At 43.0% G+C, this 14395-nt stretch overlaps 1 protein-coding gene across 2 annotated transcripts in view; it reads right to left on the bottom strand.

The window, feature by feature from the left end:
* SMC1B (structural maintenance of chromosomes 1B) overlaps nt 1-14395 on the bottom strand; it is a 77649-nt gene that overhangs the window by 15157 nt on the left and 48097 nt on the right. For both annotated transcript variants that reach the window (XM_062201915.1, XM_062201916.1), the window contains exons 13-18: nt 13735-13872; nt 13371-13487; nt 11436-11542; nt 6028-6169; nt 5174-5319; nt 3124-3277 (exon numbers count right to left, since the gene is read on the bottom strand). In XM_062201915.1, the coding sequence (XP_062057899.1) occupies nt 3124-3277; nt 5174-5319; nt 6028-6169; nt 11436-11542; nt 13371-13487; nt 13735-13872 (804 nt within the window). The remainder of the gene's footprint in view (nt 1-3123; nt 3278-5173; nt 5320-6027; nt 6170-11435; nt 11543-13370; nt 13488-13734; nt 13873-14395) is intronic.

The raw sequence follows: 14395 nt of genomic DNA, 5'->3' as shown, positions 1-14395 counted from the left end.
TTGCCCTGGCCCAGTCTGGCCATCACAGCCATTTGGGGAGTGAGCCACCAGATGGATGCTCTCTCTGCCTCTCCTCACTCTCTATAACTCTGCCTTTCAAACAAATAAAATATTTTTTAAAAATGTGAAAAGTCTTTCATGCTAATGAAGTGGTAAATACTTTCACATTCATGGTAGGCATGTTAGAAAATAATTCACCAACTGAAAGAACAATGGGAAAAAAGCAGCAACACTGTTTTAACCACAGTATTTATGTAGATGTAAGGCAATAAAATTGCTTCCTCCTCTACTCCATTTTATAACAAAATTCTTACAGAACTACTTTGCCCTTTAAACAGACTTCGGCTTTTTGCTGTAGCACAGTGAGTGCTGTTTTCTGCTCCCATTGAGTTCTGCTGCTAACAGACCTGTTCTCCCTCCTTCCATGCAGACCCACCAGAGTGGGGGCGTGAGGTAGAGGCAGCCAATCAGAATTCTTCCCCATGACTTTTGAGAGAGGAGGAAGGGGGAGACCTCTTTCACTGAGGGAAAGCTGGCCTGAGAGAAAACAGCCAGTCCGTATGGAGCAGGAGTTCTGACAGCACCAAAGTTCCGGGGTTCAGCCCCGCGTGAGAACCGTGCCGGCTCTTTCCTTTACTCCTGCTGTTCTCTCTAACCTACAGCCAGTTGTGCTGGGGTCACTGTCCTCAGGAGAGGGTTTCTCCTTTCCTCCCCTCATGTCCGGAACGCAATCTCTACCAAACACAGGAAAAGAAAGGCATTTTGAGTACAGTACCACACCGGAATCAAGCTATGAAAAGTTGTCAACATCAGCAAGGGAAAAACTGGTTTTTATAGATTTTTCCTTCTGAAAGAGCCAAAGGACTTAAAGCCTCTTCTGGAACAGAAAAGTGGACAGAACTGAATGGGTCTCAAGTGTTAGGTGACGGGGCGGCGAGGAGGAGGGGTGTGGGATGGAGACCAGAGAGAAGACGCTCACAGGGGCTGGTAGTTGGTCCATAGTGTCTGGGGTTGGGTCTTGGCTCCATTCCTGATTCCTGATTCCTGCTAATGCATACCCTGAGAGGCATGGGTGATGGGGCTCAAGGCTGGGTCTCCTGCTCATGTGAGATCTGGGCTGAGATCCCAGGTCCTCCTTTCAGCCTGACAACTCTGGCTGTTGCAGGCATCGGGGGAGTGAGCCGACAGATGGGAGATCTCTCTTTCCATCTTTATATCGCTCAAATAAATAAAACGTAAGAAAAAGAAGAGACATACTGATATTCAGTAAGAACTCACAGCTGACTAAAGAACAAGCAAATAACAATCTCCACTATCCTCTGGGTTAGCTGACAGTAAGACATTCTTGGGGCTGGCACTGCACTGCAGCATGTGGAATAGCAGGTTAAGCCACTGCCAACACGGACATCCCATATGAGCTGGGCTCCAGCCCTGGTTGCTCCACTGCCAATCCAGTTCTCTGCTAATGTACCTGGGAGCAATGGAAAATGGCCCAAGTCTCTGGGCCCCCGCCACCCACGTGGGAGACCCAGATGAAGATCCTGGCTTCAGCCTGGCCCAGCTCTGGCCATTGCAGCCATCTGGGAAGTGAACCAGCAGATGGAAGACCTCTGTCTCTCTGTGACTCTGCCTTTCAAATAAATAAATCATAAACAAGGTGAAAAGGGGTACCAGTGCTGTGGTGTAGTAGGTTAAGTATCTAACTGCAGTGTCGGCATTCCACATGGGTGCCGGCTTGAGTCCTGGCTATTCCACTTCCAATCCAGCTCTTTGCTGATGGCCTGGGAGAGCTGTGGAAGATGGCCAAGTGCGTAGGCCCCTGCACCGGTGTGAGAGACCCAGAAGCTCTTGGCTTTGGATTGAGCTCAGCTCTGGCCATTGTGGGCATTTAGGGAATAAACCAGCAGATGGAAGACCTCTCTCTGCCTCTCCCTCCCTCTGTCTATAACTCTGCCTCTCAAGTTAATAAATAAATCTTTTTTAAAAAAAGAGATGGGGCTGGCGCTGTGGCATAGTGGGCTAAGCCTCTGCCTGCGGTGCTAGCACCCCATATGGACTCAAGTTCAAGACCTGGCTGCTCTACTTTCGATCCAGCTCCCTGCTATGGCCTGGAAAAGTAGTGGAGAATGGCTCCAGTGCTTGGGCTCCTGCACTCACATGGGAGACCCAAAGGAAGCTCCTGGCTTCAGACTGGCTCAGCTCCAGCCACTGCGGCCATTTGGGGAGTGAACCAGTGGATGGAAGACTTCTCTCTGCCTCTCTGTAACTGCCTTTCTTTTCTTTCTTTCTTTCTTTATTTGAGAGAGTTAGACAGTGAGAGAGAGAAAGAGACAGAGAGAAAGGTCTTCTGTTGGTTCATTCCCCAAATGGCCGCTATGGTCGGAACTGCACCGATCCGAAGCCAGGAGCCAGGTGCTTCTTCCTGGTCTCCCATGCGGGTGCAGGGCCCAAGCACTTGGGCCATCCTCCACTGCACTCCCGGGCCACAGCAGAGAGCTGGACTGGAAAAGGAGCAACTGGGACTAGAACCCGGGGCCCGTATGGGATGCTGGCACTACAGGCAGAGGATTAACCAAGTGAGCCACGCTGTCGGCCCCTGTAATTGCCTTTCAAATAAATAAATCTTGGGAGAGGGAGAGAGAGACGGAAAGGGATAGGGATAGGGAAAAAGATAAATCTTTAAAAAAAAAAAAAAAGCATTCCATTTGGACTGTATAGTCATCTTTACTAACATGAGGGATGTAACTGAGGGCAAATACTTCTAACCAACGTAAAGCATCCTATGTAATATAACATGGTGGAAACAGAAATGCTGACTATCAGCGGGCCTGCTCTTGTGATTTCTTGGCTGACAATTCCTGCCACTTCCTGCATTCTCCCTGCCTGGAGCTACTCAGTGGGCCACATTTCTTCTGAGAACCTGGGCAGCCCCTCCTGCGGGGCTACAGAGACATGGATTAACACGAGAGGTAAGACAACTGCACAAAGTCCCTGGCCCTCTGCCTTTTTCCCTCCTGGAAGAAACAGATGTCACTCCTGCAACTGCAGGAGCTGCAGGTCAGGAGGGGGAACAAGCAAAGGGCACGGCACCGCATTCCGTGCACGGCACGCGCTCTGGAGTACCTCCACTTCAATGATGTCGTCCAGCGACCCCAGCAGAAGAACGATTCCAATGTCTTGAACTTTGCAATCCAGCAGTAGGTTGTGCTTCTCTACTCGTTTCTGCTCCAGAGAACTCTGAAGGATCACAATTCGTTTCTGCAACTTTCCCACCTCCCTGCAGACCAGACATGGACAAGTGATTTTACTCTTTATCTGAAGTCACACCCACAAAAAATCTGTTGGAAACTTACATGGAAGGAATTATCTTTTCCTCTAGGTAATTACTTTTTTCTTAGAGTTCTCTCACAGATGCTTATAATTTAAACATGAACTCTCCTGAGGAAGGCCATGAATGTCATCACCCTGGGGGTCTCTTTCTCATAACGAACATCACCGCAGCAATAAGTAGTGCTTTCCTACATTATCTTTACATCTATACACGTTTTTCTTTTTAAAATATTTTATTTTGGGGGCCGGCATTGTGGTGTAGCAGGTAAAGCCACTGCCTGCAGTGCCGGCATCCCATATGGGTGCCAGTTCGAGTCCTGCTGCTCCACTTCCAATCCGGTTCTCTACCATAGCCTGGGAAAGCAGTAGAAGATGGCCCAAGTCCTTGGGCCCCTGCACCCACATGGGAGACCAGGAAGAAGCACCTGGCTCCTGTCTTTGGATCGGCCTAGCTCTGGCTGTTGCAGCCAATTAGGGAGTGAAGCAGCAGAAGGAAGACCTACTCTCTCTCTCTCTTTCTCTCTCTCTCTGTGTAACTCTTTCAAATAAATAAACAAATCTTTAAAAATATTTTATTTTATTTATCTGAAAGCAAGACCAACATGGAGAAGGAGAGACACATCTTCTGCTGGCTTATTCCCCAAAAGGCCTCAACATCTGGGGCTGGGCCAGGTCAAAGACAGAAGCCTAGAGCTCCATCTGGGTCTCCCACATGGGTGGCAGGGCCCAGACACTGTGTCATCATTTTCTGCCTTCCCAGGAGCAGTAGCAGGGAGCTGGACAAGAAGCAGAGCAGCTGGGACTGGAGCCAGGACTCAGTGTGGGCTGACACACTGGGCTACAATGGCCCCCGAGTCACTACGATTTTTCAAGCTGCATTTATCCCTCAAATATAAGTTCCATATTTTGGAACTTCACTCTAAGAGAAACAGTATCTTGGCACGAGAAATGTCTTCCAAGTTCAGTTATCACACACCTGACAATCCCATTTCTTTACCACACTGATGTAATGCCTTCTGTCTGACAGTAAGGGCTGAGGATTTTACCAATGGGAACAATGTGAGATTTAAAAAAAAACTCTAGAAAAAGGAAAAGGGGGGGGGCGTGGAGGAAGGAGAAGGAAAAAAACCTAAAAATCAACCTGGTTTTCAAGAATATGAAAAGAAACAGAGAAAAAAATTTTTAAACACAAGAGTTTAAAAGATCAAGAGTGAACGGACTTTAATTCTACTCAAAAACTTCAAAGAAATGCCAGGGACTGAGTGAAAAAGAAAACAAAAGAGCTTATTTTGTCTGATCCCCTATGGTTGTACCAGTCACACAGGAAAGCTGACGTCATTTTGGCACAAGCCGGCACAGCATCATCATCACAGCAAACACACATGCTTCTCATGTGCCAGACACCGTTCTGAGTCTGTGTGGGTATCAACTCATTTAATGCTGACGTTTCTCCCTCATCCCCATTTATGGATGAGATAAGCACAAGATGTGAGTAGCAGAGCTGTGCTGTGCACCCAGGCAGTGCCCCAGTACTGCCCCTTCCTCTCCGTGCTCGCTGTACAGAAGCAGAGGGAACTTGGCGTACAGAAGGGTGCCAGTATAGGGGGTCTGGGGACAAGGACTCTACGGAGGCTCATGTTCCCACCCACCAGAGAACTCACTATTCATTCCAGCCAACCAATCACCTCTTCTGGTTTCCCTCAAATGAGAACCTTTCTTTTGAAAAGTGTGACGTGGGACTAAGAGTGACAAAGGAGACTTATCCAAAGCAACTTCCACGATACACTTCAAATTTATAGTATACATGTTTAAAATGCCAGTTAGGTTTTTCAAATTTTATTACCTATCAACAGCCAAAAACTTCTTTCGTTCCTCTTCAATTTGAGTTTGAACTTTCTCTGTGTGGGAATTCTGAGTGACACATATATCCTTAAGTTGCTGCCGTTTCTCCATGAGTTCATTCACAATTTGAAGACAGTTTTCTTCAGCCTGAATGGAGAAGATGTGCACTGTGGATTTACCATCTTTTGTATTAGTGTCCACAGTTATCAATAAAACCAACCCAGTCATTCTAAGACAAACTTTTTACTGTATGCTGCTCGAACCTCAATCGCAAACTGCGACCCACACTCACTCTACACTGTTCAGAACCCTGAATCACTACCACCTGCATCCTTCGTTTCAGACATACTCCTCAGCTCACTGCCGTCTGACCTCTGTTCCCGTTGTCCCAGGGGAGTGTTCTTGCCACTATGACCTCTACCTGGCTTTTTCCAGTCTTTACATTACCTGGCACCTTCCGGAATCCCAACACTGCTCTACTTCACACCTCCCTAACTGGGATCTCGATGCTGCCTCACGAGGCTTCAGTTCACTCCCACAAACAGCAGCTCTCCAGCCTGTCGCCCTCGCCTACGCTTTTCCCATTACTGCTCATCTGGATGTCACACGGCGGCTCAGCTCCCAGATCCAGAGTTTTTCTCCCTAGCCTGCTCCTCCCACTCAGGAGTCATCCATGCACCCTCCTTGCCCTTCCTTCTATCTGACGTCTAGTAACTCATGATGTTCCTTTAACTAGTTCTCAAGTCTGCCCTCCATCCCTTCACCACTCTTGGGCCCCTGGAGGAGTCACAAGTGTCTACTCAGCAAAGCCCAGATTTCCGTTAAGAGGCACTTCAGCCACCCACCGGTAATTACCTTCATTAGACTAGCAATGTCTTCTCTACCTTTCTGGATAGTTTCTTTTAAAGTGTTGATCTTATTCAGTTTCTTCTTAAGCTGATTGCGACTATATTCGAGTTGAATATTAAGCCGAGTTTTTTGTTTTTCAAATTCTAATCTAGTATAACAAAGTCAAACATTGTAAGTGGTGAACAGAGTTCTTTTTTCTTCTATCAAAAATTTTCTAATTTTTAAAATTTATTTGAGAGCGAGCAAGCAAGTGAGCTCTTATCCCCTGGCCTCACTCTCTGAAGCCCAGCTAGGACAGGCTGAAGCCAGGAGCCAGGAATTCACTCCTACTCTCCTCCCACATAGGTGGCAGGGATGACCCAGCCACTTGAGCCATCGCTTGCTTCCAGGGTACATTTCAGCAGAAAGCTGGAACCAGGAGTGGAGCCAGGACTCGAATCCAGGCACTGTGGTATGGAATGCAGCACCCAAGCACATGTTAACCACTAGGCCAAATGCCTACTTCATAAGTCTTCTTTTTTGCTTTTTACCTTTTTCACATGTGAAACTATAAACAATAAACAACTATAAAAGTATAAGGAATCTGTCACGAACCCCCATGTAGTTCTCATTGGCTCTAATCATTGTTGATTTACAGTCCTGCTTCATCTATCACCCCCGCTCATCCTTCCCCAAGTTCCAGATATCCTGTCATTTCATCTGTAAACAACATGTAGTTAATATTGATTCATAATCATAAATAGCTTCCAACTTGAAAATGGAAATAATTCCTTAATATCAAATTGCTATCACTGACAAATTTTCTGACAGTCTTATTACTTTTTTTAAATAACTGGTTGTTTGAATTAGGATCTACATATTACATATAAGTGATATGTTTCTTAACTCTTTTAATGAAAAGGAGAAGCTGCAGCTTATGATCTATAATTTACATGTTTATTCTCATCATTCATCAAGTAGCTATTCACACATGAACTCCGAACTTAAGAATTTAAGAACACATCTCTCCTACTTTGCCAACTTCATAAACTCTTCATAAAGGATTCTAGTATCAACTGTAGCTCATTTCCTGCCTCTCTTCCTCACACTCCCTGCTAACAGAATCATGTGTCCAAGAAACATTTTTATGTACCAACTGTATCAGATATCATGGTAGACAGTGCTGATACAGAAAACAAGACCAGACAAAGGATAATACTTCACGAGGGGTTACTATGTACCCCACACTGCTATAAAACCTTTTACATGAATTAACTCCTGGAGCTGTATGGCTCTGTGAGATGAGTAATGTTATTTTCCCTGTTTCACAGAGCTGCAGCGACCAGGCAGAGTGAAGACATGGGAAGTGGTGGCTAGGCACGACACTCTGAGGGGGCAACAGACTCCCTGCTCTAGACTCCCGCTCACACGGCCTGCAGATGGTAAGAACGAATCTTCAAGGGCTTTGTCTCTCCTGCAGGAGGCACACGCACACACCATGCACGAATGAAACACGTCTTTCTCTCAGCTCTGAGACGCCACACTGCTCTGGCTTTCTTCTCCTCTCAATGCCTGCTCCTACAATGGTTCTTGGACATCTATTCCACTTGTTAACATCTCTTGATTTCTTCTGTGTTTCTATTCATGTGACTTTAAGCACTAGCTGCATAGTGAAGATCACACAACTGAACCTCCAGCCTGGACTTCCTATTCTATGCCTCCAATGGGAAGTCATAAACATTTCCAGCTTAATATCTAGAATACACAATGGATAAGCTACTAGAATAATAAAGTTACAAGATATGAGCTCAATCTAAAATGAGACCATTTCTCTATACCAGAAGCCAACTAAAGAAGTGCAAAAATGGATCTAATCACAAGAAAAAAATATTCATAAAATACATTAAGAATTAACTTAATAAGAACATACATATCTCTATGGGAGGAAAAAAATCTTTACAATGTTAATACAATTTATAGATGATTAGAATAAATAGAGACGTTTCATCTCCTGGCTGGAATGACTACATATTTTGAGGATACCACTTCCCCCTCAAAGAAATATACAGATCTAATGTAATCTCAATTAAAAATCAGTTGGATTTTTATGAGAAACACAATCAATATTGTGATAGGCAGAATTCCTTAGGAAGTTTTCTGAAATTCAGTATTGACTTCAGAACTAGAAATATGGCAAAGAATCTAAGAGGGGGCACTTTATAACAACAGGATTGACTAATCAAAAACATATAATGATGTCAAATATGGATACACCTAATAACAAGGCTTGAAAATACATCAAGCAAAAACTAACAGAACTATAAGAAACTGAAAGGCCCAAAAGGATACTTGGAAATTTCAAAAATTTCAACCCTCCTTTTCTCGTGATTGTTAGACTAACTAGACAATAAAGCAGTAAGTACACAAAAAAGCTGAATAGCATCAGTGAACCTGGCCTAACTGTCACATAAACACCCATCCAACAGAAGAAAGCATTCTTTTCAGATGTACAGAAATCTTTGACTACTTGCTAGGCCTAAAATCAATCTCAGTTTGAAAGAATTATTAGGGCTGGCACTGCGGCATAGCGGGTAAAGCCGCCGTCTGCAGTGCCGGCATCCCTTATGGGTGCCAGTTTGAGTCCCACTACTCCACTTCCGATCCAGCTCCCTGCTATAGCCTGGGAGGGCAGTGGAAGATGGCCCAAGTCCTTGGGCCCTTGCATCTGTGTGGGAGACACAGAGGAAGCTCCTGGCTCCTGGCTCCGGATCGGCACAGCTCCAGCCATTGCGGCCAACTGGGGAGTGAACCAGCAGATGAAGACCCTCTCTGCCTCTCCTCTCTCAGTGTAACTCGGACTTTCAAGTAAATAAATATTTTTTAAAAAGAAATTAAAATAATGCAGAATACACTCCTTACCATAATTAAAGTGAATTAAAATCAGTAACAGAAAGGTATCTGAAGCCCCTTCCCCTGGCCAAAATCTGATAGATCTAAACAATCTACTCTAATTACTTCCTCAATCATAGGAAAAAGTCACAAGGAATATGAGAAAACATTTTGAACAGAAGGAAAATGAAAATACAACATACCAAAATTTGTGGGATGTGGCTTAAAGGAAAATAAATAACTTGGGATGCTTCTACTTGAACAGTAGATAAATCTAAAACACATAATATAATATCTCACTTTAAAAAGGTAGAAAAAGGTACATTAAGCACAAGGGAAATAGTAATAATAAACAACAGAAATTAATAACGCAGAAGCAAATCAGAGAGGAAAATCAGTGAGAGCAACAGCTGGTTTTAGAACAGGCTCAGTCAAATTGATACACCTCTTTCTGGAAGGCAAACCGCCACTATCAGGAATGAAAGAATCAGATTTTACAGACTCTTAAAAGGATAAAGACAGTATTACTAAGCAATAATACTAACAGATTTGAAAATTCAGAATGTACAAATTCCTTGAAAGACAAGAACTACCATGCTCACCAAAGAAAAACAAATATCCAGAAGATCCCTGTTTATTTAACAGAATACAATGCCACTTCCACACGAACTCCTCTTAAAAAAAAGAGAGAGAGAGAGAGAGAAAACTATTCCCAGTTCATTTCATGGTCTGGCATTACCCTGACACCAAAACGTGACAAGGTCATTACAAGAAAACTTACAGACCATTAAAAACTCATGAACATAAATGTAGAAATTCTTGACGAAATTTTATCAAGTAGGAAATATATGATGGGTAATAGAAATTAAAGGGATAATAAAACATAACCAAAAAGGCTTATTTTAGATATGCCAGATAGTTTAACATTTTAAAATCAATGTAATTTACCATTATATGTATTGACCATATTGCACTAATAAAAACTGAAACCCAACCATACAATCATTTATTTCATTATCAGAAGAAGTCAACATTCATCATACAATATATTGGTAGGGGTGGATGTTCAGTCTAGCGGTTAAGATGCTGGTTAAAACACCCACAGCCCATATTAGAGCGACTAGGCTTGGGCCTCAGCTCCACTCTCAAGTCAAGCTTCTTGCTAATGTGCATCCTGGAGCAGCGGAAGACGGCTTACCAGATCCAGCAGTTCAGTCCCTGCTGCCATGCTGGGAAATCTGGTTTGAGTTCCTGGTTGCCTACTGTGTCCGGGTCCAGCCCTGGCCATTGCAGACATTGGGGAGTGAACCAGTGCATGGGAGCTCTCTCTGCTGTCTCGTAATTAAATAAAAAACCTTTTAAAAACCTATCAGTGTATTAGGAATAAAAGGCAACTTCCTAAATCTTATAAGAGCACCCTAAAGTTAATAAAATACTTAACTGTGAAAGACTGACTGCTCTGCCCCTAAGACTGGAAATAAAACAGGATTCTGCTCTTTTATTCAACTGTATTGGAGACCTAGCTAGGAAATAGGCAGGAAAAGGAATTGTAAGGGAATAAGTAATACGTTTTACTCATTGACAGTAAGATTATCTATGCAGAAAATCCTAAGGTACCTAAAGAAATATACCAGAATAAATAAGTTTAGTAAGCTTTCATGATATAAGGTCAGTTTACAAAAAAGTGATTTTATTTCAGCATCCTACCAATAAATAATTTTAAATAGAAAACTTAAAGCCATTCCACTTGGAATAGCATAACAAAAGGAAGCACTTGGGTATAAATATAACAAAATATGCATAAGGCCTGTACACTGAATATCAAAAATCATTGAGGGAAATTAAACATGACCTTAATGAATGGAAACAGATACATGCTCATGGGTTAGTATTGTCACATCAATTCTCCTCATAGAGATGTGGATTCAACACCATTCCAATCAAAATCCTAGGTGTTTTCTAGCACCAGGATCTGTATTAGCAGGGAGTTAGGAGTTGAACCCAGGTACTCCTAGGCAGGATATGGGCATCTTAATTACCAGGCTAAACACACATACCCTCTCCTCCTCACCAACAAAATTTATTTTAAAGTGTATCTTTTCTCCACTAACACAAAATATTAGATCAGAGTATATTTCTGTACTCTTAATATTGCAAGGCTTACACTATGTTTTAAAATTTAGGAGTCCCAGTCCTTTCTCACTGCCTGTTTTTCTTGGCTAGGTCTTCATGGGAACTTTAGATTCAGTTTATTGGGTTAAAAAAAAAGTTCATACATGTATTGAGTTGATAATTAAAATACAGTTTAATTGAGGGAGAAGTAGCTTCCTTATAATACTAAATTCTCCTTTAAAAGAATTAGTATGACATGACTTTTTCTGTTTATGTTTCTGTTGGATCTCATCATTAACCGTATGAATTTTTACCAGCTATTTCTTGATGAACTGAAATACAGACTAACTCAGGCATAATTCCTCCAAATTAAAAAAAAAAAAAGTCATTTCATACACATTTAAACAGCTTACCAGTATCTTAATAAAAAATACCTTTTTTGATCAATTTCTTGTTGCTGTTTAACATGTTTGTTTTCAAATTCACGAATATTTTCTACTCCAATCTCTTCACAGAAGTGCAGGAAAATATCATCTTCTACCTTTTGTTTTAAAACAAGTTTAGTAACTAACTGGGGAATATATAGACAATGCTTACCTGTTAGTTTTTCTCTCCAGGACTTTCCTACGTTAGGCACAAAATCAACCCCTACAGTCTAACTGTATTCTGAGGATCCAGTAAATGATGCCCCTTTAAAAAAATCCTTACTCAAACACTAAATAGGACAACAGGTAACTGGCTTCATTAAATGTTCTGGCTTTATGAAGTATTTAATATAAACTTGGAAGAATCCATTTACTTTAGTTACACCAAAAAATAACATTCTACAGAAATAAAATAATTTTACATATGCATAATATTCCATCTCAGGCAGTATAAAAAGAAGATGAATACAGCGTAGAATTAAGAAGTAAAAAGATCTGGAAAAACAAGTATGAGCTAAGTCAAATAAAATAAGGCAAAATTTAAACTCAGAATTGCAGGGTCTTAGTCCACCCAAACGAGGATGGACTGGGTCCCTGCATCTGCCGCCCCACATTGGGCACCACTTGTTGGGGTCTTAAGCCTGAGACTTCCCCCTGACCAGCAGGGGACAGTACAGACACTCCCCGACAAGGCGAATGGGAGAGGTAAGGTCAATGGGTCAAGCACACCACAGCAAGCACCCGTGAGTTCTGTCCAAGCAGGAACTACTTTACTGAGGAAGCGTACAGGCTTATAAGGCTTATGAAAGACATGCGCAGTAGGGGAGCCAATCAGCGAAAGGTCATGCAGGCATGGGTGGAGCACGCACAGGGGCACCTTAAGAGGTACAGGGATCCTGCACTGTCCACGTATCTGGAACTAAAGCGGACCTATCCCTGCCGGTGGCCTGATCTTACGTGGCTTAACCGCAGCCGCAGACACGCCCCTCGAACATATTGTAATGCCATATTGTAATGGAGATTTTAGGCAATGCCTGACACAGTATTTTAAAAGCCCTGCATTCATGTGTAATTATAGTTATGAAAGAGACCTGTTTTAACAGTAGGACATGTTAACAATGTCCAAGTTCTAGTTGAATATACATTAAACTCAAGTGTGATACGACTGAGCAGAGATGAGCTGCAGTCAGCATGAGTAGATAACCCAGTCAAGGAGCAGGGTCCGTGGTGCTCTGTGCTGCTCAGACAGTACTTTGACACCATGCTCTGCTCTGGGTGCTGATGGTGACGGTTACTAGAACTGGTTTTAAAGCCACGCCACTGTGAAATGACTAATGAAATTAGGGAAGTTTAACCTAGAAAGGAGAGAGTGTGACAAATAACTTTTTTTTTTTTTTTTGACAGGCAGAGTGGACAGAGAGAGACAGAGAGAAAGGTCTTCCTTTGCCGTTGGTTCACCCTCCAATGGCCACTGCAGCTGGTGTGCTGCGGCTGGCGCACCGCGCTGATCTGAAGCCAGGAGCCAGGTGCTTCTCCTGGTCTCCCATGGGGTGCAGGGCCCAAGGACTTGGGCCATCCTCCACTGCACTCCCGGGCCACAGCAGAGAGCTGGCCTGGAAGAGGAGCAACCAGGACAGAATCTGGTGCCCCGACCGGGACTAGAACCCGGTGTGCCGGCGTCACAGGACAACTTTTTAAGGATTTAATACACTCAACAGTGGAATGAATTAAGTCAGAGCTTTTTGGTCACATGACCAAATCTTTGTTGCCCCTGAACCAAGCACCATTGCTGGCATAAGGAAATTAATAAAACTTAGTGGGCACTGTTTCTGATAGGGCACTGCTACCTAGCAACTTTTGCTTTAGCACATATTCAAGAAGCCCTAAATCTGGTACCTGGTCCAGAGTTATATACCATTTACTAATGAGTGTAACATTTATAACCTTATTTATCTTCATTTGAAATTCTTCAATTCTTCGTTGTCGCTCTTTGATTCCTTCATCCAGCATAGTACATTGAGACTCAATATTTAATAGTTCACTTTGCAGCTGAGATTGTTCCTAATAACAAAAGAAAGTTTTTCTTTTATCATGGCCACAAACATGAGAGGTGCCTTTTAGAATAAAAGAATCCATTAGGAAAGATGGATTTGGGTACATCTGGATAACAAGATTAAATACCATAAAAAATAATCGAGTACTATTATGTAATCTCAATGATGGGGTATGGTATCTAAAAATCATGACACTTAAATTCCAAAACTTCCATATTCTAATTTCCATAAAATTGTATTAAAGGATATGCTACCCGGTAAAAAGCAGCAAGGTGCTTCTTTTTAATCATCTCCAGTTCGCTCTGTGAATATTTGAGTCGCGTATGTGTTCCTTGTATTAGAGTCTGTATTTGTTTCAAATCGGTTTCCTTGCGGAGTGCCTTCATTAAATCCTAAAAGGAGAAATATGAGGACAAGTTACACCAGGAAAGCACTTTAACTTTTCCAAGTGCTCTCATATGTAATAATTCACTGATTTTTACACACAACCGCACCCACAATCATGTTCCTTTCTTCAGATAAGAGATTGGGCACGTACATACATTAGCCATCCAGAGTGACCAAGCTGCTAAATAGCTTCCTAAAAACAAAACAAAAAATCCTAACACATTTCCTAAGAGGGAAGAATTCTTCATGAAAAAAGAAAATTGGGACTATGTGTTCCACTCAAAGCAGATAAATGGCCTGAGTAAGATCCTATGACACGGGCTGGCGCTGTGGCACGGCCTGTGAGGACACCGCCCGCAGTGCTGGCATCCCATGTGGGCGCCACTTCCAAGCCTGCTCTCTGCTATGGCCTGGGAAAGTGGTAGAGGATGGCCCAGGTGCTTGGGCCCCTGCACCCACGTGGGAGACCCAGAGGAAGCTCCTGGCTCCTAGCTTTGGATTGGTGCAGCTCTGGCCGCTGCGGCCATC

The sequence above is a fragment of the Lepus europaeus genome, chromosome 10 (assembly GCF_033115175.1).
Source record: "Lepus europaeus isolate LE1 chromosome 10, mLepTim1.pri, whole genome shotgun sequence".
In the NCBI taxonomy this organism is placed as follows: Eukaryota; Metazoa; Chordata; class Mammalia; order Lagomorpha; family Leporidae; genus Lepus; species Lepus europaeus.
The sequence above is the reverse complement of the archived record's forward strand: the minus strand, read 5'-3'. Positions and strand labels throughout refer to the sequence as shown.